At 40.3% G+C, this 25453-nt stretch overlaps 1 protein-coding gene across 4 annotated transcripts in view; it reads right to left on the bottom strand.

Annotated features, from left to right (window-relative positions):
• The window catches only part of adgrl3.1 (adhesion G protein-coupled receptor L3.1), a 653616-nt gene that overhangs the window by 23078 nt on the left and 605085 nt on the right, over positions 1-25453 (bottom strand). For 3 of the 4 annotated variants that reach the window (XM_060840056.1, XM_060840071.1, XM_060840064.1), the window contains 2 exons: positions 21086-21211; positions 12197-12293 (listed from right to left, as the gene is read on the bottom strand). In XM_060840056.1, coding sequence (XP_060696039.1) covers positions 12197-12293; positions 21086-21211 — 223 coding nt within the window. Of the gene's footprint in view, positions 1-12191; positions 12294-21085; positions 21212-25453 lie in introns of those variants that run through there. The other variant, XM_060840079.1, reaches the window with a different exon arrangement.

The following is a 25453-nucleotide window of genomic DNA, read 5'->3' as shown; positions in this document are numbered from 1 at the left end:
GCTCTGGTCATTAATTTAATTTGCGGGATATGGCCACCTCTATGGCAGGACAAACTTCTAGCACAGCGACATTTATATCAATTCAAAGGTTACGGAAACTCAGTTTGTGCTAGATGCACCAAATCCAGTCACATATCTCCTATTCCTCACTTCAGGAAAAAAGTCCCAGCATGCTTCACTCCTCTTAGAAGTGTTGACATGGGTTAATTAACTCTGGGTGGTTTATGAAACAGATGGAAACGATTCATAACTTCAGGAGGTGTGGGAGGGCAGCATCTATTTTTAAGCAAATATTTGTTTATCCTCTTTATCCACGGAGAGTGAAGTCAATGTCTCAAGCTGTCCAAAAGTGAAAATGCAAGTTGCTGAGTAAAAACTACACAATCAAAACAAAGCAATTGGAAACAGACAATGAAAAAAACCACATGCAAACAGCTTGCTCAAATTTTACTTATAGGTAATCTCTTGTTTTGCTTATTGCTGGGTTTCATCTTCTAAATCTGTGTCAACTTCTTGAAAACAAGAGTTTGCCTGCTTGTGTATTTTATTTGTTTGGGAGAATGTAGAAAAGATTCACAAAATATGGTTCTAAAGATGATGGACTTCAGTTCCAAATTTGGAAGAGAAAATTCAGAAGAGATTTGATAGAGATGTTCAAAATTATGAAAGGACCAGACAGAGAGAAACTGTTCTTGAGGCAGAGGAATCAAAAATTAATGTGATGAAGGAAAAGAAATGCAGTGATATAGGATACTTTTTTTTAATGCAGTGCATAATTAGGATCTGGAACATTTTATCTGAGAGCATTGAGCTAGATGCAAATCATAGATTTCAATGGGAAATTTAATAATTCTCTTTTGAAGTGGTAAAAAGTATCTGTGGCACACCGTCAAAGCAAGGGAAGTGGGACTAGCTGAGAAGCTCTGAGAGACAGTCAGTATGGACACTGTGGGCCCTGTGCTATAACAATTCTAAGTTTCTATTTGAGCAATTTTGGAGTTCTACTCTAATCTATACAGACAACTTAATTCATCTCCCAAAATATCAATTTTCCTGCTCCTCGGATGCTGCCTGACCTGCTGTGCTTTTCCAGCACCATTCTAATCTTGACTCTAACCTCCAGCACTCACTTTTGCCTCATAGCCTATTGTCTTGCCATCAGATGCAATCCACCTAACTGCAAGAATTTATACCACCTTTATAAGTTTGAGATTAATATGCTTGAGTTAAATTGGTGTTAGCTGAATGCCTTGTTATTAAGTGGAATATTTTAATAATATTCTAAGCTGATGAACTCAAATGTAGATGGACTTCTGATGATTTGTAATTCAGAGTCAGAAAAATTATGGTGGCATTTGTCCCCTAATGTCAAATGTCACTTCCTGTTTTACACTTAACAGATTTACATATCTTTGAATACAAAAATTGCCATTAACTACCATAATTAGGCACTGTTTTTAATACATAATTAAAATTTACCTGTAAAACTTCTGATATATTTGAGTGTGATAATATGCTACAATTTAATTACTGCAGTTGCAAATAAGTGTATGACGGCAAAAGCATTTTCACTCAGTATCAAGCTGAGAATAGCCTTATTTTGTGAGTGAAACTGACAATTTGAAAATCATATAAAATGACTTTCTTAATGTATTGGGGTAAATGGTTAATTTCATTGTAAATTTAAAATCTTTCAAAATGTCCCACCCTGATACCCAAACATTACAGATTCCATTTTGGTGTCTCTGATATGTAATCAGTAGAAACTCTCTATATAAATGGACGCTGGATGTATGTTTCTGATCAGTGGGTGCCTCTGGTGAAATGTTTTTAAGACACAGGCAGTTGGTTGCATAACCCCAAAATACGTTTAACGTAATTTTCTCTTAAGAGTTAACAACATTTTGTTAGGTCTATGCAGACTTTGGATGGATTACACCAGGAAAAGGACAGCTTAATTGAACAAAAGTTCTAAGCCATTATCTCTAAATTTGCTAAAAGCATAAAAGTTACAGATTTGGCATTGATTGAGGAGAACTATCAGGGAGGAAAATAAAATCAACACAAGTGAAAATGATGAGAACTGTTGCTAAATAGGATGGCTGGAGGTTGAGATGTGATGGGACATGGCAAAGCACAATTTAGCCTTACATTGCTCTACCTAACGTCTATATCAGAAGTAACATCAGTTAGGAGAAAGTGAGGACTGCGCATGCTGGAGATCACAGTCGAGAGTGTGGCGCTGGAAAAGCGCAGCAGGTCAGGCAGCATCCGAGGAGCAGGAGAATCGAGGTTTCGGACATAAGCCCTTCATCAGAAATGTAACATCAGTCAATTGACTTCCCCCACTGCTCTACTGTGTTTTCTTTAGCTTCATATTGATAATCCAATGCTCGATCAGGTTTCATAATAAGAGAAAGCAGTTCAGTCCCCATTACAAATGATTAATTGTGTGCGGGACCAGGACGCTGATCCAAAAAGGATTCTGGTGCACTGACTGTCATCGTTTCCCAAGCCCCAACAACACTATAACAACAACAAGGTACCATTGTTCCTTTGAAAGGAGGTAGTGGAAATCTCTATCCGACAATTTAAATATAACAGATTAAGTAGCAAGTTTTAAGCAGAAGTTGAATTATGTTCCAAGAATGAAGAAAATCATATCAAGGGTAGGCAACCAAACATGATTCATTGTTTCTTTGACCTCAATACAGAAATAAACAAACGCACATTTGCGAAGAGCACACTGTTGGAAAACTGCAAGATTCAGGTAAAAATACATTTCAGAGAGCATAAATTATTCCATCAAGTTACCATGACACCAAGGTGACACCAAACAAGCTTTCAAGATTGCAGGCAATCTAGATGACATGAGAGAGTAAGCTTTTAATGCTTCCTATTAGGATCACAGCTAGTCAAAATCAGCACAATACAATCCATTCCACCAGTTAGCTGCACACCATTTAGATGTCTAATAGATTTGTAAAACAGAATAAATTATCAACAAGGGTCATTGAAATGTCCTTGGTTCTATCTATAAAACACTAATGTTTAGTAAATCTCAACAAAATGGTACTTCTTTTCTCAAAGAGTAGGGCATGTACTGGTTTATTCAGGGATCATAACATCGAGAATTGAAACTCAAAGATTGTTCATTTTAAAGTTCACATGTATGTCTTGGGATTGCCTGATCTGACAGCCAAGAAGCACCATCTGGATTCTCCACTGAAAGTGAAGCCTGCCAGAAGAGTGAGCCATGGTTTAAGTGAGCAGCATAACAATTTTGATAGCCAGTAACAGAAGGTCACTTAGAAAGATTAAGAGACTCGAATATTTTGGCGGATTCTGCTATCCCTGCAGAGCTTTGAAGTTTATATTAAGTCACCTGCTGCATTTCTTAAATTGACTGCGTAAACCGAACCCGCTGCAATCATAACCTCAAAATATTTTTCGCGGACTCTTCTGGAGTTTTTGTGTGGGCTGCATCTTCTCATTCAGGGGCACCTTTTGATTTCTCAATAACGCCTTCATTAGGTGAGACATAGACACCAACATCACCCTGAGCTGTGTAGCCACACAGCCTCTCACAGATTCTGTCACAGCAATTAGAGGGCCAACACCATTCACAGCACTGCCTTCTGATTCTGGAAGTCATTGCTGTGCACAGGCCGTGCAGAAGAGAAAAGAAACCTTCATGGGAATGTTGGCAGTTGCGTAGTAACACTACTTTCTGTAGTTATGGTGACTCATTGGGGATTTAGAGTCAGAAGCAGAATTAGAAGATTTTATTAATGTGCTCAATAATTAATAAACCCTCTGTTGAACATAAAGCCACAACAGACAAGGAAAGCTTAAATTTCGTAGACACCGAAGTATTTAAAATCTTACATGCCAACACCGTGAAGTGGCAGCAAAAATACTTTTTCAATACTAACGCGCATTTCATAAAATATTAATTTCCAAGTAATTTGTTACCCGTGCCTTCAATTTTGTTTCCAGGCTCCCACTTAGCTATTCCATTATTGAAATGCTGACCTCCCTCCCTCCTTTGCAGCCACTAGATTCTCCTTAACCATTCTCTTCCCTTTTGCAGTCAGTGGCTTTTCTCCTTTCCACCGCTAATGCCTTCCAGCCATTTCCTTCCTCTCACTCCAATACCCACTTTGCAGCCACTCAATTCTCCTCATCACTCCTTTTCCCCTTTGCAGCCACTTGTCTTTCCCCCATCCTCCCATTTGTAGCCACAGGCTTCTTCTCATCACCCATTTCCTCTTTGCAGCCTTTACCTTCTTCCCCACAGCCACACCAAGCAGCAGTCACTGGCTTCTCCCCTTATCACCCTTTTGTACTGTACTGTACAGTCCCCTCCCCTCCAGTGCACCTTTCCCCTTCGAGCAATGTTGCTCCGTCTCAGTTCGGGAATAGTTAGTACTTACGGGGAAATTGTTCAGTTTGATAGTAATCCTGTTAAATTGTTTACTGTTAGAGTTGAATAAATAAATTATTATTTGTTATTCATAAAGTGGAGATCAGGCAGTTTCTCTCCTTTTAACTCATTTTAACAGATTACGAGGAGAGAGGTAAATTTCTCTGGGTGCTTTCAGTTTTAATTATCAGAGGGATGTCGATCTCCCCTTCGTAACTGAGGACACAGTCTCATTTAGCAAACTGTTTGACTATCATCCTGGTCTTGCTTAGCAGACTCGCTCTCCGCCCTCTGATCCAGCCAGTTATGTTCACCACCCTTATTCACCTTCTCACGGCCTTTAATGGTTGGCTCCTTCCCACATTTCCTGCAGGCAGGTTTACTTGACATCTTGTCAGCAGGAAAGGCCAGGGGTAAGCAGCCTGTGGCTGCAGGAGTAGCTCCTTTCAAAATTACACAATTTCACGTATGCTGGAGTCATCCCTAAGATTCTTTTCTCCTTATCTGATTTGCCCACTTTTGGGGGCAACTCCACTAAATTTTGAGCACTGATAAACAACAATACAGAATGGGGTTAAAAGTTTTGCTTGGTAAGTGCATGGATATGGTAGGGGTTTGGGTCTGGGTGGCATGGTCTTCAGAGTGTCGGTGTGGACTTGAATGACTGAATCGTCTCCGTGTATATTGTATGGATCCCATGATTCAAACCATCTTCCTATTATCTTTTAAATATGATTCCAGTCAGTGGTGAATATTCCCCATGGTTTCCAGTGACTGTTGTTTTACTAGGGCTCCTTGCTGCCACACTGAATTAGATACTACCTTAATTCAAGACAGACACCCCCATTTCCCTTCTTGAGTTCTGCTCTTTTGCGTATGCTTCAACTAAGTCTATAATGAGGTCAGGAGTTAAGTGGCTAGGTGGACCCCAAACTGAGTGTCAGCGAGCTGGGTATTGTTGAATAAACTTCACTTCATAACACTGTTGAAAAAACTCTTCCATAACTTTGATGATGCTTGAAAATAGGTTGCATTTGATTCATTCTGCTTTTTATATGCAGGACATAGCTGGACAATTTTCCACATTGTTGGGTTGATGTCAGTATTGTGTGAATGGCTTGGCAAGGGCTGACTCTAATTCTGGAATGCAACTCTGCAGCATCATCGCTGGCATATTGTCAGGGTTCATATCCTGTGCTATATCCAGTGTTTTAGCCTTTTCTTGACCTCAGTGGTGGGCAAGTTGTTGGAGGGAATCCTGAAGGGCAGGATATACATGTATTTGGAAAGGCAAGGACTGATTCGGGATAGTCAACATGGCTTTGTGTGTGGGAAATCATGTCTCACAAACTTGATTGAGTTTTTTGAAGAAGTAACAAAGAAGATTGAGGGCAGAGCAGTAGATGTGATCTATATGGACCTCAGTAAGGCATTCGACAAGGTTCCCTATAGGAGACTGATTAACAAGGTTAGATCTCACGGAATACAGGGAGAACTAGCCATTTGGATACAGAATTGGCTCAAAGGTAGAAGACAGAGGGTGGTGGTGGAGGGTTGTTTTTCAGACTGGAGGCCTGTGACCAGTGGAGTGCTATAAGAATCGGTGCTAGGTTCTCTACTTTTTGTCATTTACATAAATGATTTGGATGCGAGCATAAGAGATACAAGTTAGTAAGTTTGCAGATGACATCAAAATTGGAGGTGTAGTGGACAGTGAAGAGGCTTACCTCAGATTACAACAGGATCTGGACCAGATGGGCCAATGGGCTGAGAAGTGGCAGATGGAGTTTAATTCAAATAAATGCGAGGTGCTGCATTTTGGAAAAGCAAATCTTAGCAGGACTTATACACTTAATGGTAAGGTCCTAGGGAGTGTTGCTGAACAAAGAGACCTTGGAGTGCAGGTTCATAGCTCCTTGAAAGTGGAGTCGCAGGTAGATAGGATAGTGAAGAAGGCGTTTGGGATGCTTTCCTTTATTGGTCAGAGTCTTGAGAAGTCATGTTGTGCCTGTCCAAGACATTGGATAGGCCACTTTTGGAATATTGCATGCAATTCTGGTCTCCTTACTATCGGAAAGATGTTGTGAAACTTGAAAGGGTTTAGAAAAGATTGACAAGCATGTTTCCAGAGTTGGAAGATTTGAGCTATAGGGAGAGGCTGAACAGGCTGGGGCTGTTTTCTCTGGAGCGTCGGAGGCTGAGGGGTGACCTTATAGAGGTTTACAAAATTATGAGGGGCATGGATAGCATAAATAGACAAAGTCTTTTCCCTGGGGTCGGGGAGTCCAAAACTAGAGGCATAGGTTTAGGGTGGGAGAGGGAAAATATAAAAGAGACTTAAGGGACAATGTTTTCACGCAGAGGGTGGTATGTGTATGGAATGGGCTGCCAGAGGATGTGGTGGAGGCTGGTTCAATTGCAACATTTAAAAGGCATTTGGATGAGTATAAGAATAGAAAGTGTTTGCAGGGATATGGGCCAGGTGTTGGCAGGTGGGACAAGATTGGGTTGGGATATCTGGTTGGCATGGGTCGGCATGACTCTATGAAGTCATAGAGACATACAGCACAGAAACAGCCCCTTTGGTCCAACCAAGTTTTCCAAACTAAATGAAACTAGTCCTACTTGCCTGCACATGGTCCATATCCCTCTAAACCTTTCTTATTCATGTACCTGTCCAAACATCTTTGAAATGTTGTAATTGTACCTGCATCTACCACTTCCTCTGGAAGTTCGTTCCACATATAAACCACCTTTTGTGTAAAAAAGTTGTCCCTCAGGTCTCTTTTAAATCTAGGGACCTCTGGAGGAGGCCAAGATGATCATCAACCTGGCACTTCTGGCTGCTAACATTGACATTGGCTTCAGCTTTTTCTTTTGCACTGACGTTAGTAGTGTTTCAAAAACAAAAATGGTGAGCAAAATGTCACATTTTTCTCAGCTATGATCACTCGACCTACATGCAAATTAGATTTATTTTGAGTCAAACAATCCTCAGGAAAGACACTTCTGCATGTTGGAACAATATGAATCTCTTCCTGACCTCTCCGCCCCCACCCCACTCCGGCCTATCACCCTCACCTTGACCTCCTTCCACCTATCCCACCTCCATCGCCCCTCCCCCTAGTCCCTCCTCCCTACCTTTTATCTCAGCCTGCTTGGCTCTCTCTCTTATTCCTGATGAAGGGCTTATGCTCAAAACGTCGAATTCTCTATTCCTGAGATGCTGCCTAACCTGCTGTGCTTTGACCAGCAACACATTTGCAGCACACTTTTTTTTAAGATTAGATTTGATTCCTGACAGTGTGGAAACAGGCCCTTCGGCCTCAAGTCCACACCTACCCTCTGAAGAGGAACCCACCCAGACCGATTTCTGTCTGACTAATGGGCAATTTAGCATGGTCAATTCACCTAACCTGCACATCTTTGGACTGTGGGAGGAAACTGGAGCACCTGGAGGAAACTCACGCAGACACAGGGAGAATGTGCAAATTCCACACAGACATCGCCCGAGGCTAGAATTGAACCTGGGACGCTGGTGCTGTGAGGCAGCAGTACTAACCACTGTGCCACCGTACAACCCCTTGCTGATAACAATGGCAGGCTGGAGATAGTGAGGACTAGAGATGCTGAAAAGTCAGAATCAATGAAGTGTGGAGTTGGAAAAAAGCACAGCAGGTCAAGCAGCATCAGAGGAACAGGAAAGTTGGCGTTTCATGTTGGGACCATTCAGCATGACTCAGATCTTGAAGAAAGGTCCCACCTGAAACGTCAACTCTCCTGCTCGTCTGATGCTGCTTGACCTGCTGCGCTTTTCCCAGATCCACACTTTATAAACAATATCGGGAAGCTGCGGTCCCCATAACTCGTTCTGAATTAGTCAAATAGTTACAAGGACACATTAAGTTTTGGAGGTAAGGCTGCAATATGAAGAAGAACATTTTACCAAATACTTTATCTGCTCCTTGACACAAAAAAAGTTTGGAATTACTTCCAAAAGTTGTGCGTAACACTTTTTAAAACAAAATGCATAGAGGTCAGATTAAGGCTTTGTCACTGTTTTTCAAAACTCCTTAAAGGTACTACTTTACTAATTTTCTCGAGAAAATCCATTTCTTTACCATGTGGACATGTCCAGAATATTTCTCCTGATAATGTCATGGAATAGCAATTATCTAGATCATCTAATGGAGTCCATTTAGTTAATTGCAATTCATATGTATAGTCAGTCCTAAACAGACATTGAAATTAGCGAGCTTTGAGAAGATGTGTAGCTCAGGTTGAGTTTTCGGATGTAGGTTTGCTCACTGAGCTGGAATATTTCAGCTTTTAGTGAGCAAACCTACATGCAGACAGTGAAATATGTAACAAAAACAGAAATTGCTGGAGAAACTCAGCAGATCTAGCAACATCTCTGAAAAGAAAAGAAAGTTAATGTTTTGAGTCCTGTGCCCCTCCTTCAGAGTTTTTGTTTCAGATTTCCAGCATCCTCAATTGTTGGTTTTATTGAAATATGTAAACTTTGGATAAATATGATAATAATACAGAGGAATGAAAGAAGGCTTTGAAACAAGTCTCATAAATCTGTCAGTGATATCCACCACTGGGTTAACTAGAAGTGCAATCACAAAATCATTTTTCATAACTGGGAGACCAAACGCAATATATCAGGTATAAATGAAAAATGTCACTTGCTTCAGTCAAATTTCAAGGCAGCCTACACTTCTGTTGATGCTTTCATCAGTGATGAGGGGCTGAAAAGAGTTTTATAGCCCTTATCCACATCAATGGAAGCTGTATCCATGGGCATGTTCTGCTCTGTTTTCCTGCTTATTTGAAACAAGGTCTCACAAATATACATTGATGACAGAGAGGTTTGCACAGCACAGAAAAAGGCTTTTCAGCCCATTGTGCTTTTGTAACATCCACCCACTTTAATTCCATTTTAAAGTACTTGGCATGAAGCCTTATATGCCATGGCATTCCAACTGCTCATCTAAATAAACTCTCACTGAGTTAGGCAGAGCTGCTCTGCTTACTGTTTTCAGTGCTAGAAACTCATGGTCATTTTTAAGGTTTGTACAGGAACAATAAATCCTCCCTGCTTGAGCAGGAATCAAACTCAGGCCACAGCAGTGACAGCAACAAACCCAAACCACTATACCATTAGGTATGCTGATTTGATTAAAGAAGCTGCAATCAACTGAACTTCTTGCTTGGCAGTGCAAACAGTACATTGGGTTTACTCTGGGATTAGTACACACTCTAAAATTGCATTCCAGCTTTACAAGTTGTGCTGAATTTTATTTTAAAGTGTGGGCACGGTGGTTAGCACTGCTGCCTCACAGCACCAGAGACCCAGGTTCAATTCCCGCCTCAGGCACGTTTGCCATGTGTCTGTGTGGGTTTCCTCCCACAGTCCAAAAACGTGCAGGTTAGGTGAATTGACCATGCTAAATTGCCTGTAATGTTAGGTGTAGGGGAATGGGTCTGGGTGGGTTGCGCTTCGGAGGGCCGGTGTGGACTTGTTGGGCCGAGGGGCCTGTTTCCACACTGTAAGTAATCTAATCTAAAACCTGTACTTAATAGCCTGGCATTTCAAGTTCATTTTGGAACACCACCTAAAGCTCCAACAGCAGAAGACTGGATCAGTATTGCTGCAATGTTAACTTGTATTTCCCTCATGCCCCCACCCACCACTACCTCCGGTACTGATGGAATTATGCACAATTAGCTCACCACAATCAAAGAATCGTAGAGTACAGAATAGGCCCTTCAGCCTTCTGAGTCTGCACTGACAAAAATATTCTAAATCTACATTAGTCTTACTTTCCAGCACTCTGTCCCTAACTTTGAATAGATATGACATTTCAAGTGCTCATCCAATTACTTTGTAGAGGTTCTAAGGTTGCTCATCTCAACTAGCCTCCCAGACAGTGCATTCCAGCTTTACAAGTTGTGCTGAATTTTATTTTTAAAAAAATCATTTGTGGGATGTACGTAGCGCTGGCTGGGCCAGCATTTATTACCTGTCCCTAGTTGCCCCCTTGAAAAGGTGGTGGAGAGCTGCCTTTTTGAACTGCCGCAGTCCACTTGCTGTGGGTTGACCCACAATGCTATTAGGGAGGGAATTCCAGAATTTTGACCCAGCAACAGTGAAGGAACAGTGATATATTTCCAAGTCGGGATGGTGAGTCACTTGGAGGGGCACTTGAAGGTGGTGGTGTTCCGAATTATCTGCTGCCCTTGTCCTTCTAGATAGAGAGAGTCTGGGTTTGGAGGATGGTATCTGGGGATGTTTGGTGAATTTCTGAATTGCATCTTGCAGATCGTACACACAGCTGAGTGTCAGCCATGGAGGAATAGATGCTTGTGGATATAGTGCCAATCAAGGGGGCTGCTTTGTTCTGGGTGATGTCAAGCATCGCCAGTGTTATTGTATTCTTGAAACCTGCGTGAACCATGGCAGATCTCAATGTCTTCCTTGTAATCTTCTCAGAAGACTTAAAAGGCACCTCATTCGGTCAGTACCATCAAGGAGTGCCATTTCAACATTAGTTCTAATCAACTTCTCAGTAATAGTTGGATTTCTGTGTTGAAACTGAGGTTAATTTTTAACATCGAATAATAGATGCAAATGACCATGTCAACTTAGTCTTGGTGAATCTTGATGCTTGTCCTGAAATGGCTTTTGCACCTTTGAGTGATTGAGGAGAGCTAAGGCAGACACAAAAGTCAGCTTGAATTATCTGTGGCAAGATGGATGAATCTTTAAAAAAGACATTTGATTCATGTGGAGACATTTAGACCACAGAAATTTAATTTGATAAGGCCTCTATCTATCAACTAGAAAAGGGAGAACAGCAAAAAAAAAGAAACTCAGCAACAGAAAGGATCAAAAATGTATACGATGACTAGATTGTGCTGAAATGTGTGGAAAGCAATCAGCGGAAATTGAATTTTCAGCCTTTTGGTAAATTAGTGATTTACTCGTGATGAAAGGGGGAGGTAAAATAAGGTATATCACAAGATTTAGCAAGCTATGCATGGAAGAATGTTTTCTTTATAAAAACGTCAATGTCCAGTTATTAAATGATTAGTGTCCTACTCATTTCTTATTCAGTTGCTATACCTCTAATGATAAATTTATGATTTGCAGCAGTGCTCCGAAAGCTAGTGCTTCCAAATAAACGTGTTAGACTATAACCTGGTGTTGTGTGATTTTTAACCATGTAAATTTAGAGATTGTATTGTTTGACAAATGAAGAAGAAATAGATTTTTTACAAAAGATTACTAAATGTTAGATAAACTGACAAAAATATTGAGTGTGTTTGATTGATTATAATATTTCTCTCTAATAATTCACAGGGACAACTGGTTGGGCAACGTTGGATGCTCTGCTAAAGAAAAGGCAGAGATGGAGGCAAGCCAGTGGAAACCTAAGCCTTCAATAATTTTGGAACAAGATGCGTATGTCTGCTTATTGAGGATTAGCATAACCTCTGGTTAATGAATTAATTAGATATTTCATTTTCTGATTTCTGAACTAATCCTTTAATCACTGAATTTCATTAGCGTTCTCAAAATAAACATTTTTAATCATATTGTATGCATGCAGTTCTATTATATTGAATTTTATCACAGCAGTCATGGTGAAATGATTTTCTGGAATGCAAGACCTAACGCCAACTGTATCCATGCCGTTATTTGGCTACGTATTATTGGAGCACCAGCAAAAATGCCTGAAAGTCTTTTTTGACTTGACTAACCTCTGTTCAGCGATGCTGAGCTGTTGATATCTCCTGTGATAAAGGAAGATTCAGACTGTTTTCGAACCGTGTCATTCCACATCCTTCGAATTCGGCTCTAGAAGATACAACAGCCGAAAGACATATGAGTCAGTGATTCCAAACCAGCAGCGAGATTGTACCAAACAAAGCAGCTTCAGAGAGATCGCCAGAAACCCCTGCACACCCAGTCCACACTCACCTCTGAAACACAGACAGCACATAGTCAAAATGCCATCTCACATTAGTGTGTTATTTAGTTGTTCTTCTGTGAAGTTTTCAAACCCAAACAAAACAAAAGCACTTCAAAAAAATCACACACAAATAAGAACATTACTTCTAAATAGCAGTGGAGGGGAAAGTGACGACTGCAGATGCTGGAGATCAGAGCTGAAAATGTGTTGCTGGAAAAGCGCAGGAGGTCAGGCAGCATCCGAGGAGCAGGAGAATCGACGTTTCGGGCATGAGCCCTTCTTCAGGAATCCTGAAGAAGGGCTCATGCCCGAAACATCGATTCTCCTGCTCCTTGGATGCTGCCTGACTTGCTGCGCTTCTAAATAGCAGTGTTAACATCTCCCTCGACGGCCCAAGCACAAGGAGTTAATTAAAAAAAACTGAGGTGTTTTTATCTTTAATCCTTTAATCAAACAAGCTGTCATTAAAGCACATAATGTCAGAATTTATGAAGCATTCTATGTCAGATTAATATTTTGCAATTTTCTGGAGGAAATGTGTGATGACTCCCTCCCCACAGACAGTTCTCTCAATGGTGGTGCTCAACTACTACAAACCTGTCCCACAGAATTCTTTCAGATGTGACTTTTGCAAGTGAGTTTTCATTGGTTTACTAAAGCTGAATCTGATCCTGAAACTGAATACACAGATCAGTCTGCAATAATCTGGAGCAGCATTTGCACAGGGAAAAACATTTCCAAACTAATCAGACCCTGTAGTCAGGTTGAGATCACGCTCTCATTGTAAAGGTTATTTGCAGTATGCTGCAATAGTTTGTTGAAAAATAATTGTGTTTCTCATAAAGGTAGTAATTTTCCTTCTATTTTGAAAACCATGGCTAGATTATTGCCAGATCCGACAGGCTCTCCCAAATCAAAATTAGCAGAAATTCTCTAAAATCATAAATTCTGCCCATAACAGTACTGTACATTTTTGTGGGCTGTGAATAGAGTCAATTTGTGCAGGGCTGGATTTTGGAGGCCAAAGACCACTTATATCATCAGCTCCTTCTTTCCCTGTATTATTCTGGTGAGGCTTTTGGATTGTTAAAAGTAGCCATGATTGTGCATAAAAAGTATCTAATCTAATCGTTAATTTGTGAAAGGAGCCTTTCAAGGTGGTCTGGAGAGTTAAAGCGAACTATATTGTTTTCTATTTTAATTTTCTGGTAACATTATTCTGAGAATTTCCATTTTCCATTAATGCAGAATGGCTGATTTCACAAGAATCCATTATCACATTGAGCTGTTTTCCATTAAGGTTTGATGGTTTCAAGTGGTTTTGAACTTGCGGGACTATGAATTTCAATGCTCGTTTTACTTGAATGGAATGTTTGTTTTTAAAAGCCTTTATTAAGAGGAAGGAATTGACAGATTGTAAATGCATTTTTGTGAATGCGAGTTTCTTCTTGATTTAGTGATGTTATGCAACATGGACTTTGCTGGTAAAGTCAGCATTTGTTGCTCATCCTAATCAATCCTGAGCCGAGTGGTTTGCTAGACTATTTCGGAGGGTGTTTGACATTTTATCATTTTGCTTTAAATCTGGAGTTGCATTTAGGCAAGACCATACAAAGACGAGCAGATTACCTCCATCAAAGGACTTTAGTGAACTACACACACTTTACAACAATGGTAGTTTCATGGTCGCTATTACTGAGTCGAGCTTTCAACTCCAGATTGCACTATTTGAATTGAAACAAGCTGCTGTGGTGTGATTTTAACGCATCCTTAGGTCATTAACTTGGACCTGTGAACTACTAACCCAGTGATATTCTTAATAATGTCCATCTTTCCCTTACTTTATTGAACTGAACTTCATTTTTTTTTATCTGAGCAGGCGATGGACATTAGATGAGTTGGCACAGGAGGTATAGGTGCTAAGTGATGCAAGTGAGGGGTGTAGGTTGGTTTGATTTGACAGCAGTTGAGATTAAATTGGACTAGATGCTATACAGGGCAAGGTGGTGGATGCAGAGACATGGCTTGACATGGATGTATGGAAGGTCAAGAGGTTTGAGGTACAGAGCTTTACGCAGCTTAAAGAACATGGTACACCATGGGGATTCGGGAGAGGATATTATGCAATGTATAGGGCATGGGGAGTGAACAATAATGGCAGTGGGAACGTCTCATACTTTAAACTTTATTTTTAAACTTAGAGCACAGTGCCAGAATCCCAAGACAGACTTGTCATACATCTTGCCTACACCCTGGACATTCTCTTCAAGTATTCTGGAATCATCTCTCTCAACTTTCAATCTCGCCTGCAGCCCTGCAGTGAAAACGCCAAATAAAACAAGTCTGTTCATGGAGCTGGGAATTCTCCTGTCCTTCTGTACACAGCCTGGGAACAAAAAAATATTTGGGCCAATGTTTCAATCAAAACTTTCGGAACAGAGAAAAAGTGTGCTAGTATCTAACTACCAGGATGCATCATACTCTGTGTACAATTCTCTCACGTATGTAATTGAAACTTGAGCAGGCGAGTTCTGCTTAGTTTAGTTTCCACAATGTCAAGGCACAGCTGGAAGTAATGGAAAAGAACTTTTCAATGTGTTAACACTTCCTTTTGACTTTCTTTTCTCACATAAATCACCTGATAGATCAACTTATGGTTTTATAAAACAACAGCAACAACTTATATTTATACAGCACCTTTTATTTTACCAGTCCCTCGGGCACTTCACAGGAACACCACGAAGCAAAATATGACACTGAGTCAGCAAAGCAAACATTGGTCAGCATATTCTGAGGTCGAGCAATTATAGTCAGATTGTCACTCCAATTCCATCTTTTTTAACCCTCGTACTGAGCTGTACATTTCTAGCCAGGAGTTACAATCCCAGATAATTCAACACAATCCATCTGTAGTGTAGCACTGTCAGTCAGTGAGTGATATTTTGAGAGTTAAATGTCTGGCAGCACAGCAAGGCACTATGGCAGCTGCTGCAGAAGGGTAAGTATTGGATTGGTGGCACTCTGTTAAGGTTTAGTTGGGTAAGGTACCAGGTGGGTTGTCTACTAGGTAAGTGATGGGTACTTAGCATTAGTGGGGGTGGATCTGGCAGGGCCAGCAGTAGCCAGTGAAGAGCAGGTCATGGCTTGGATTGACCAGTGAGGGAGTATTAAAGATGGCTGGGGTGTGCAATGGGTGTTGTCAGGGCTGGAGTCTATATGGAGTTTGGTGTATAGAGGCCACTGCCACCAGGCCGGATATTGGGGCCTGTGGCAACAAGCTTGCAAAGGAAGGGGTGGCTTGACAGTCATATAGCAAAGAAACAGACCCTTCGGTGCAACCAGTCCACGCAAACCATACTCCCAAACTAAACTAGTCCCACTTGCTCATATCCCTCCAAACATTTCTTATTCATGTACTTATCTAAAGGTCTTTTCAATGCAGTAACTGTTCCTGCATCCACCACTTTTTCTAGAAGTTCATTTCAAACACAAACCACTCTGTGTAAAAAACACTGCCCCCATGTCTTTTTTAAATCTTCCTCCTCTTACCTTCAAAATGTGCTCCCTTGTCTTGAAATCCCCAACCCTAGGGAAAAGACACCTGCCATTCACCTTATGTTTATGTCTGATGATTTTATAAACTTCTATAAAGTCACCCTTCAACCTTCCCTGCTCCAATGGAAAAATGTCACAGCCTATCCAGCCTCTCTTTATAACTCAAATCCTCCATTCCTTGTAACATCCTGGTAAATCTTTTCTGAACCCTTTCTACCTTACTAATTTCTTTCCCATAACAGGGTGACCAGAATTGCACACGAGACCTCACCAATGTCCTGTATAACCTCAACAGACCGTCCCAACTCCAATACTTGTCAGTGGACTGGGGCTGAGGTGTAAGTGGTAATGTGAGGTGCAGTTGAAGGGAGGGGATTCAGCTTAATTGTTACCCAGGAGGTAGACTTTCAATCAACCAACATTTCCTGGTTAACCACTCACTTAATGGAGGTGGCACCTTCTAAGTTTTCTGTCTTTAATAGATTCTTCCAAGGGGTCCACATGTAATGGAATCTTCAATTCCCTGGAAAACTCCCATGGTTCCTGGTGTGTTCGGAAATCCACACAGTCCCAAGGCACAACACCCTGTTCCAATGAGTGTCTGGTTGCTGAATATCCAGGTAAATAGGGTCAGATGCCAAAAAAACTTGGACAATTTAAGACACTTGAAGTGACTTAAATGAGGCAGGGAGCAGCATGGAGCAAAATACTGCACTTATGGCCCAGACAACTTAAAGAACAACCGCTTATGGTGAAGCAATTATGGTAAATAATGAGAAAGAAGCCAGAATTACTGGAGCACAGATAACCTCAAGAATCATGAGGTTGGAGAAGGTTATGGAGATGGGGATGAGCAAGGGCATGGAGGAAAATCCTGAACTTAAGATGCTGTTTGACCAGGAGCCAATGTAAATTAGCAAGCTGAGCAGAAATAGGGTAATAGAACATGCTGCAATTTAAGATGTGGACAGCAGAGCTTTGGATGCCTTCAAGTTTACAGAGATTAGAATGCTGACTACCAGCCAGGTTTGTACTGGAATAGTTTAATTTGCAGGTTACTAAGGCACAGAAGAGCGTTCCACTGGTAGAGGATCTGAAATAGGATGAAGGTGAACTATATTACAGACGTGAAAAAAAGCGGGTTTTCTTGATTGCAGAAGCATGCAGTTAGAAGGTCATCTTCAGAATCAAATTGGACTCAAAAGTTTGCAAACAGACTGACCTCATCTCAGAATGCTTCCTTGTTAGGGAATAGAGTTTGGAATGTGGATGGGAAATAATGACTTCAGTCTTTCCAATATTTAATTGGAGCAAATGTCTCCTCCTCCGGTACTGGATATCAAATAAGAATCTGATAAATTAGTAACTGTGGAGGAGTCAGGAGGCACAGTGCTGATGTGGAGCCAGGTGTTATCAGCATTGATGTAAAACTCAAAGTTGTGCCATCTGAATATATAACCTAGGGTTAGCATACAGACACATATCAGGAAAGGCTCAAGGACAGATCCTTGGAGGACACCAGAGGTAATGGTACAGGAGGTGGAACAGAGGTTATTGCAAGCAATTCTCCAGCTACAATTAGATTGTTAAGTTTGGAAGCAATAACATTTAGGAGAAATGAGCAAAAAAAAAGTCAATGCAATATTGGCTTATCAGGCTAATTTCCAGACACTGACATTTTTTAAATGACTTTTCCTTATTTAAATTCTGTAAGTTAACTTGATTTTCATTTTTTTCTAGGCAGCAGACTGTGTTGTGAAGCAGCTAAACATTAAGATTGAGACTGCTGAATTTAGGAAGCGTATGTTTGCCCTCCCAGCTTAATTGGGCTTTAACTGTGGACGTTAATGAACAGTAGTTACCAGAGAACAACTTACGTTTGTCTAATTAGGGAAAACCTATGGAGAATATTATCACAGTGATCATAAGCAGTTGATTATTTGGGGTCTTTTGTTGCCTAATCACAGTAGACAACATTACTGAGAAAATACAGATCAACAGAGGAAGGCTGTACCTATATCTTGTAATGGGGGAACTTTAAAGGGATTATATTTTTGTTCAGTTTGCAGTATGAAATTCAACATGATATTCAGTTAAAAAAAAAATGCCATTACAGAACTATCTGACAAATAAAACCAGAGAGAGAAAAGTTAATATTGTTATGACTGTCTTTTCTCATTATTGGCTTTATCACAGTGCATAAAACTAGGTTATAACATCAAAAGATCAATTGTGAACCTGGCTTCACAGTACTGTACACAAAAGTTCATTGTTGTCAGCAACCATCTGTATTCAATTCTCAACAATTTTAAGAAATGTCTTGGGCAAAATAACAAACAGTAGATGAATTCTTCAAGGATAGAAGGAAAGGGAGTTTCCCATTAATGGCCTTGCTTGTGCACAAGCTGATCTACAGAAGTGTCTAGAATTCAATTAGTATGATTCAAACTCTTGAATGGTTGTCATATTTCTATTTCTCCAACACTTAACCCAATAAATTAACACATTTTCTACAAGAATGTAGGGAAAAGAGAACAGAGTCTATTAATCATATTTAATTATTCAATAGGAAATGGTATAGTGCCACAGGATACACAGCAATTGAATCCAGCCTGTGCATGTAACATGTGGGACAGACCATGTATAGGGAAGTTTAGATCGGTAGTAGGAAATATAATGAAATCCTGGGTCTAAAGGAAGATAGAAGAATATCTAGAAATGATAAATATAATAATGAAGTAATAGCATGGACTTCAACAAAAAAACTTGCTTGAGTAAATTTACTCGAATTTTGAGGAGGGAACCACAGATCATGGTTATGCAGAAATAACTTATCTGGATTTTCAAAATACCTTCAAAGAAGGGGCCTCAGATTAGATTATTGGATGTTACAATGATGGGCAATTCAAAAAGAAAAACAATAGCTCTTAGTTTTATTTGTAGAGTGATAGAATTGAAAAATAGGCAAGTTATGTATAACCAATACAAAACAATAAGTCGGCCTAAGTTAAACGGCACCAAACACCTTTCTGGTCACCAAAAGCAACAGGGACACTAAAGAGGGTATTGAAAATTTTACAAGGATGGTACTCGAAATGCATGTGTACACGTGTTAGGAGAGGATAGAAAAGCTGGGATTCTTTTTTTCTTGAAAAAGGAAGGCTGAGCAATAATCTAACACCGATCTTTTAATATATGAACAATTTAATAGAAAGGATACAGAGAAAGTGTGTTCTCTTGTGGGGAGTGTGTGCTAAAGGCAATTACCATAAAATAGTCAACAAAGACCATCCAACAGGGAAATCTGAAGAAATATTTTTGTACAAAGAGTGGTGAGAATGTGAAAGTCACAATATCAAGGTGTGTTTGTAGTGAATAGTACAGATACATTGGAGGGAAGACTAGATAAGCATACGAGACTGAAGAGGATAGAGGTTATATTGGTAGATCTAACAGTGAAATGAGAGAAGGCGGCTAAGTGGAGCACAAACACCAGCACGGGCCCATTGGATTGAATGATCTGTTTCTTTGTCACGTAATCCTATTTCACCCCATGCACACATCAAACCTTATTACGTTTGTCCTAAATTTGGTTCATTATTTAACCATTTGTTATCAAAGGAGTAGAGTAACTTGAATGGGACCCTGAGAAATATTGATGAGTGATTATGACTTGTGCACAGGAACTTCCAGCATTCATCTGGAGATCATTACCGCTTAACAGATGACCCCATGACTTGGGAATAGCATGGCATTTGAGCTGGAGAAAATGAACAGCAGTGCAGCCAAGTACCTCAGTGGTTAATCTAAACATACAGAATCTTAAGGTAGACAGAGTCAATTACAGAAACACATGGTGCCCATCTGATAATGATTTGATAATTTTGATGACAATATATTCACAGGCAGAAAAAAGATAATGAGGCACGACTTCTCTGTAACTGGACAGGTTCCTCTGCTGCCCACTTGTTATTGTGTAGGATATACATACGCTTTGGTACAGGTGAAGACAAAGAGTAATAGAAGGTATCATGCACAGGACATCCTGCAATGTGTTTAATAATGGGACAGATTTTATGAGGAGTGGCAAACTCTTGCAGATTGCCATCAGGGATCCCTCATAAACGTGGAACAGTACTTCTATTCTGACACTTTGCAGAGCTGATGGGGGAAGGTGAATCACACCCCCTTTTCACAGCAGTCAGCTGCCATGTTCTCAAAGTTACTCTGACAGCTGCTGCCAAATGGTAAGCACATAATTTGTGTGTGATGTGATGGTATTTGGAGGGTAAGATGCCAGACTGGTAATGTACCGGCTATGTAGGGTGCTGGTGAGAAAGGTGTAGGGTAAGGGATGTAATTTTTAAGGTGGATCTAGGTAGGTGGGAGGAAACAGTGCGTTGTCAGGTGTGAAAGAGGCATTGGGCCCCAGGATTGGAGGATGCAGGGACATATCGAGTCTGGTCTGAGGTGAGAAAAAAGTTTTAATCCAGAGCGAGTGAGGGAGGGGAAGTATCATGTCCTGAGCAGCAGAAGAATGGGATAAGACGTGGAGTGGGGAAAGAAGGGAGGTCCTGGGAATGTCAAGTCATTGTTGGAGCGATGTACATGATCTGGGTGGATGGATGTGTAGTTTGGAGTTGAAGAGGAATGGAGTCAGTTAAAAACTTATTCAGGAGTTTATACATTTAATAGTCTTAACTTTTCCTGCGTAATTATTTTATCTGAGTTCATTAGAGCACTCGGAGTTCTTAGACGGAGATTTTCAGAGGATTCTAGGTGTTGAGGTTTCACCCAGAGGGATATTCAATTTCTGAGACAGTTCCTTCAGAATTTGCGAAGACGTATTTTCAGTGCACAACTCCCATTGATGCTACAATAATGACTGTCTGACCAATGTGGAAAAGTGGAAAATCCAGGCCATTCTGTCCAATAATAGAAGGGTCCAATTTGAAGGGAATTTTGTTTTCTTTCGCACACTAGATTATCAGGTTATACTTTCCAGAAACCTTCCAGAGGGAGAACAACATTAGGGAATAACAGAGGATCCCTTTTCAGTAGTTACTGCAAGTAAATAAACTATGGATGAATTGAATTTCCATTTTATAAATCATTCACTTACTTGAGAGCCTGTGGAATATCGCCCAGGAGTTCGAGCACCAGATGTTTTTGCTGAACCGAGGGAGCTTTCTGTGCTTCTTTTACTGCAGCAGTGGGCACGAAAGCATTTGCCATATTCTTTTCTCACCTAGGTGGTTAAAAATAATAACATTGATAAGAAAAAAGGTAGTGGTCCGGCTCAAATAGCGCACCAAATCTTGCAAAGCTATTTCACGCATCAAAGGTTTTCATTGAATTATTAGACATTCCTACTTGTTGTAAATTTAACCAGCACTTTATTTTTGATGAAGATCAAAAAAGGGGATAGTTGCTGCTGGGTCAAGCCTCAGAAAAATCAAAACATTAATCAACAAGGATCACAGATGATTATAAGCGATTTCTATTGATTATTGGAACTCTGTGTCGAAGGCAAACTTGCTGCAGAGATAACACAGAACCTTCATTATATTTCTTCATCGCTGTGCAGTTTCCATTGGTTAATAGACGCTGTATGATAAAATGTGTGGATATCACACGCTGAGTTCAGTTGGATTTCCCTCCAGTGTCATTTGCACAGCCTTACCTTTTATATTTAGATTGATGCTTGGCTGTTTGGAGACAACAGTCTAATTGAAAGATTTTTGCTGTTCCAATTCATGATTATCAGAATTCCAAGATTATAGACTGGTGATTACTCCCAGTTAATGGTTTCTAAGTTTAGTGCCTCACATTAGTTGGGTGTTCTTGTCAGCAAAGGCTGTCAACAATCATTAGGCTTCACATTCTGGAAATACAACGATGCTTACAGACAGCTGTAGTATGAATGTGATGTTTTCAAATGATTACCCATAATTCTAGGCCATTATGCATGTTGCAAACCAATGCTAAAATGGTAAATTTCTGGAGCATAAATTCATCAATGTCACCATTTATTATTATAATACATTAGGTCAATGCAAAACCCACCACCACCTTTCTACCAAAAGTTCAGGATTTTAAAATAAAGTATTAAGTATTTCTTGAATTGGTCAACAATAGATGAAAATTAATTAAAAGCAAATTACTGCAGATGCTGGAATCTGAAACCAAAAGAGAAAATGCTGGAAAATCTCAGCAGGTCTGGCAGCATCTGTAAGGAGAGAAAAGAGCTGACGTTTCGAGTCTAACTGGCCCTTTGTCAAAGCTAAAAAAAGGGGAGAAATAGGGAGGTATTTATACTAGGCTGAGAGAAGGTGAGTCATGGCTCCAGAAGCAAAGGTAGCAATAAAGAGATGGTAATGACAGTGCATAGAGAGATTATAGGGAGATTAGGAGCTGTGAATGACCAAGGCTGAAGCCAGTGCTATGTGACAAAATATGGGGGGGATGGGTGAAGCAGAGGCAAAATGGAAAACAGGGGAGAAGGGTAGCAAAGGGGGAAGAGGAGAGGAAAAAGGTGATGAGAGAGTGGGGAGCGAGAGAAAGAGAGACCATCAAGAAATAAAAGGTACAGAACAGTGGAAAAAATATTTTTAAAAAATGGAATAAAATTACAGAGCAGAATTAAAACAGAGGGGTCGAGATGGGGAATAATCATCTGAAGTTGTTGAATTCAATGTTGAGATATGCCTAGTCGGCTCAACGCAAACAGGAGGAACAGCATCTCATCTTCTGACTAGGCAGGTTATAGCCTGCCAGTCTCAACAGTGAATTCATCAACTTCAGATGATTACCCCATCTTGACCCATCTTTTTTCATTCTGCTCTATAATTTTATTTATCTTTTTAAAAATTTTTTCACTGTTCTGTATGTCTTATTTCTTGATGGTCTCTCTTTCTCTCGCTCCCACTCTCTCATCACCTTTTTCCTCTCCTCTTCCTCCTTTGCTACCCTTCTCCCCTGTTTTCCATTTTGCCTCTGCTTCACCCATCCCCCCATATTTTGTCACATAGCACTGGCTTCAGTATTGGTCATTCACAGCTCCTAATCTCCCTATAATCTCTCTATGCGCTGTCATTAACACCTCTTTATTGTTTCCTTTGCTTCTGGAACCATGACTCACCTTCTCTCAGCCTAGTATAAATACCACCCTATTTCTTCCTTTTTTTAAGCTTTAACAAAGGGTCAGTTAGACTCAAAACGTCAGCTCCTTTCTCTCCTTACAGATGCTGCCAGACCTGCTGAGATTTTCCAGCATTTTCTCTTTTGGGATGAGAATTAATTAGTGTACTGAAGTCACTTCTTCCATTACCATCCTATTTCGGCTTCTCCATCTGTTGGAGTAAAATTCATTATTGTTGTTTAGACCTTGATAAAGGAATTGTTTTGTTTCTGATTCAGTTGTGTCAGTGTTACAGACTAATATCAGTATCCCACTAGCGTAACTGTTCAATAACGAGGCATTAAATGCTGAGATGGTAGTCTAGATAATGAAAACATTAATATAAAAATAATTTAAAGGTGGGTCATGAAAAATTCAAGTGATAGACAAATGACAACTTCCTTTCGCAGCTAGTTTCACTGCAGGCCTGTCAATGGGAAGAAAGATAAATGACACACTGTTTTGGAAAGAAATGGTCTTTGTAGTTTGTGTCAATAACAATTTCATGTTTTGCCTTGCTAGAGGGCACCAGGTATTTTTTCCTGGATCAGTGGTGCTGGAAGAGCACAGCAGTTCAGGCAGCATCCATCGAGCAGCGAATTCGACGTTTCGGGCAAAAGCCCTTCATCAGGAAGGGCTGATGAAGGGCTTTCCTGATGAAGGGCTTTTGCCCGAAACGTCAATTCCGCTGCTCGTTGGATGCTGCCTGAACTGCTGTGCTCTTCCAGCACCACTGATCCAGAATCTGGTTTCCAGCATCTGCAGTCATTGTTTTTACCAGGTATTTTTTCCTGTCAATTTCCACTAGTCTATTCTAAATTTTATAGATGTTGATAGGCATTTTTTCTTCCATTTCTTTGCTGTAGTGGTTTCCATTCCATAGCTTTGGTCAACACTGATGGTTACCATACCAAAGAACCTGTGCAGAGTAGGCAAAATGCCTTGGGATTTCTTCAACTTTATTCATATCTTCCATCACTTAAGGAGTCCACATACTGTTTGCATATTTCAAGGTTGGACAATAAATCTTTGGCAAGCTGATGTTGATGTTGCAATACTTATGATTCTTCCATAGAAATCCAAGAATCATGTTAGCTATGGATGTTATCTACTGTATGTGTAATTCCCCATGAAAGCTTTGTTAAGAGGAACTCTCAAGTACTGCTGCATATCTATAATCGCCAAATCTGTACAGTGTGAAAGTAGGTCATTCAGCCCATCAAGTCCATACCAACCAACTGAGGAGTGTCCCACCTAGTTCCATCCCCTATCCTAGTAACCCTGCATTTACCTTGGCTAACCCCCACCTAACCTGCACACGATGGGAAATTTAGCATGGTCAATCCACCTAACCTGCATGTCTTTAGCCTGTGGGAGGAAACCTGTGCAGATCGGGGGAGGATATGCAAGTTCCCCAAGGTCACCCAAAAGTGGAATCAAACCCAGGTCCTTGGCACTGTGAGACAGCAGTGACAACCACTGAGTTACTGTGCCACTCTATCTGTTGGCAAGTCTGATTATAGAAGTTAAAGCTATATGTTGGTGGAACCTGCTTATTGATGTTTACTGATAAAACATCTCCCATCTCCCACTGGTCCTAAGACTTTTACAATTCCAGAAGATCATGTTGTAATGAATTAATATGATCATGAGTTTTCTGTAATGCATAAACCATGCAGTCATCTGCAAACAGGAACAATATGCTTCATAAACCAGAGATGGTGGTGAGCAGATGGCTCGATGAAATTACTGAGCAGCTCAAATCCTTTAACAACCAGAAGTCCACGTGCACATTTTCTCACACTCTCACACATGCGCACTCAGGCTGAAAATGCTAATCCTTTCCTCTCCTAGCCTAACAGAACAGAAGACAATTGCACAATGTCTATCAACTTCTCATTTACTCAGATCAACAACTGCAGATTATGACAGCTGTACTATAGTTAATAGCCTTAAAGTAGACTGTGCACTTTGAACATATTTTCACACAGAGCATTACTGGAATATGGAATCTTCATGATCAGCTTGAATTTTAAAACTTGACTTAATTATTTGAAAAATCAAAGGGGAAGAGGACTGAGAAATGGAATCAGGTCATTTTGGAACAAAACATTACAATGAAATTTACCAATGGAAAATCCTCTCTTCATTACAAACTGATCTCATCCGTCAGATAGGAAGCTTAATCCTTACAAGAATGGCTTTCCTGCTCTTTGTTTAGTTTAACTAATAATGTTTGACGACAAACATACAAACCCACAGGAGGCAAAACATTGCTTATATCTCATTCTTCAGATCACACTTGCTGCA

The sequence above is a fragment of the Hemiscyllium ocellatum genome, chromosome 2, assembly GCF_020745735.1.
Source record: "Hemiscyllium ocellatum isolate sHemOce1 chromosome 2, sHemOce1.pat.X.cur, whole genome shotgun sequence".
Taxonomy (NCBI): domain Eukaryota; kingdom Metazoa; phylum Chordata; class Chondrichthyes; order Orectolobiformes; family Hemiscylliidae; genus Hemiscyllium; species Hemiscyllium ocellatum.
This window is presented reverse-complemented; position numbering and strand designations above follow the sequence as displayed.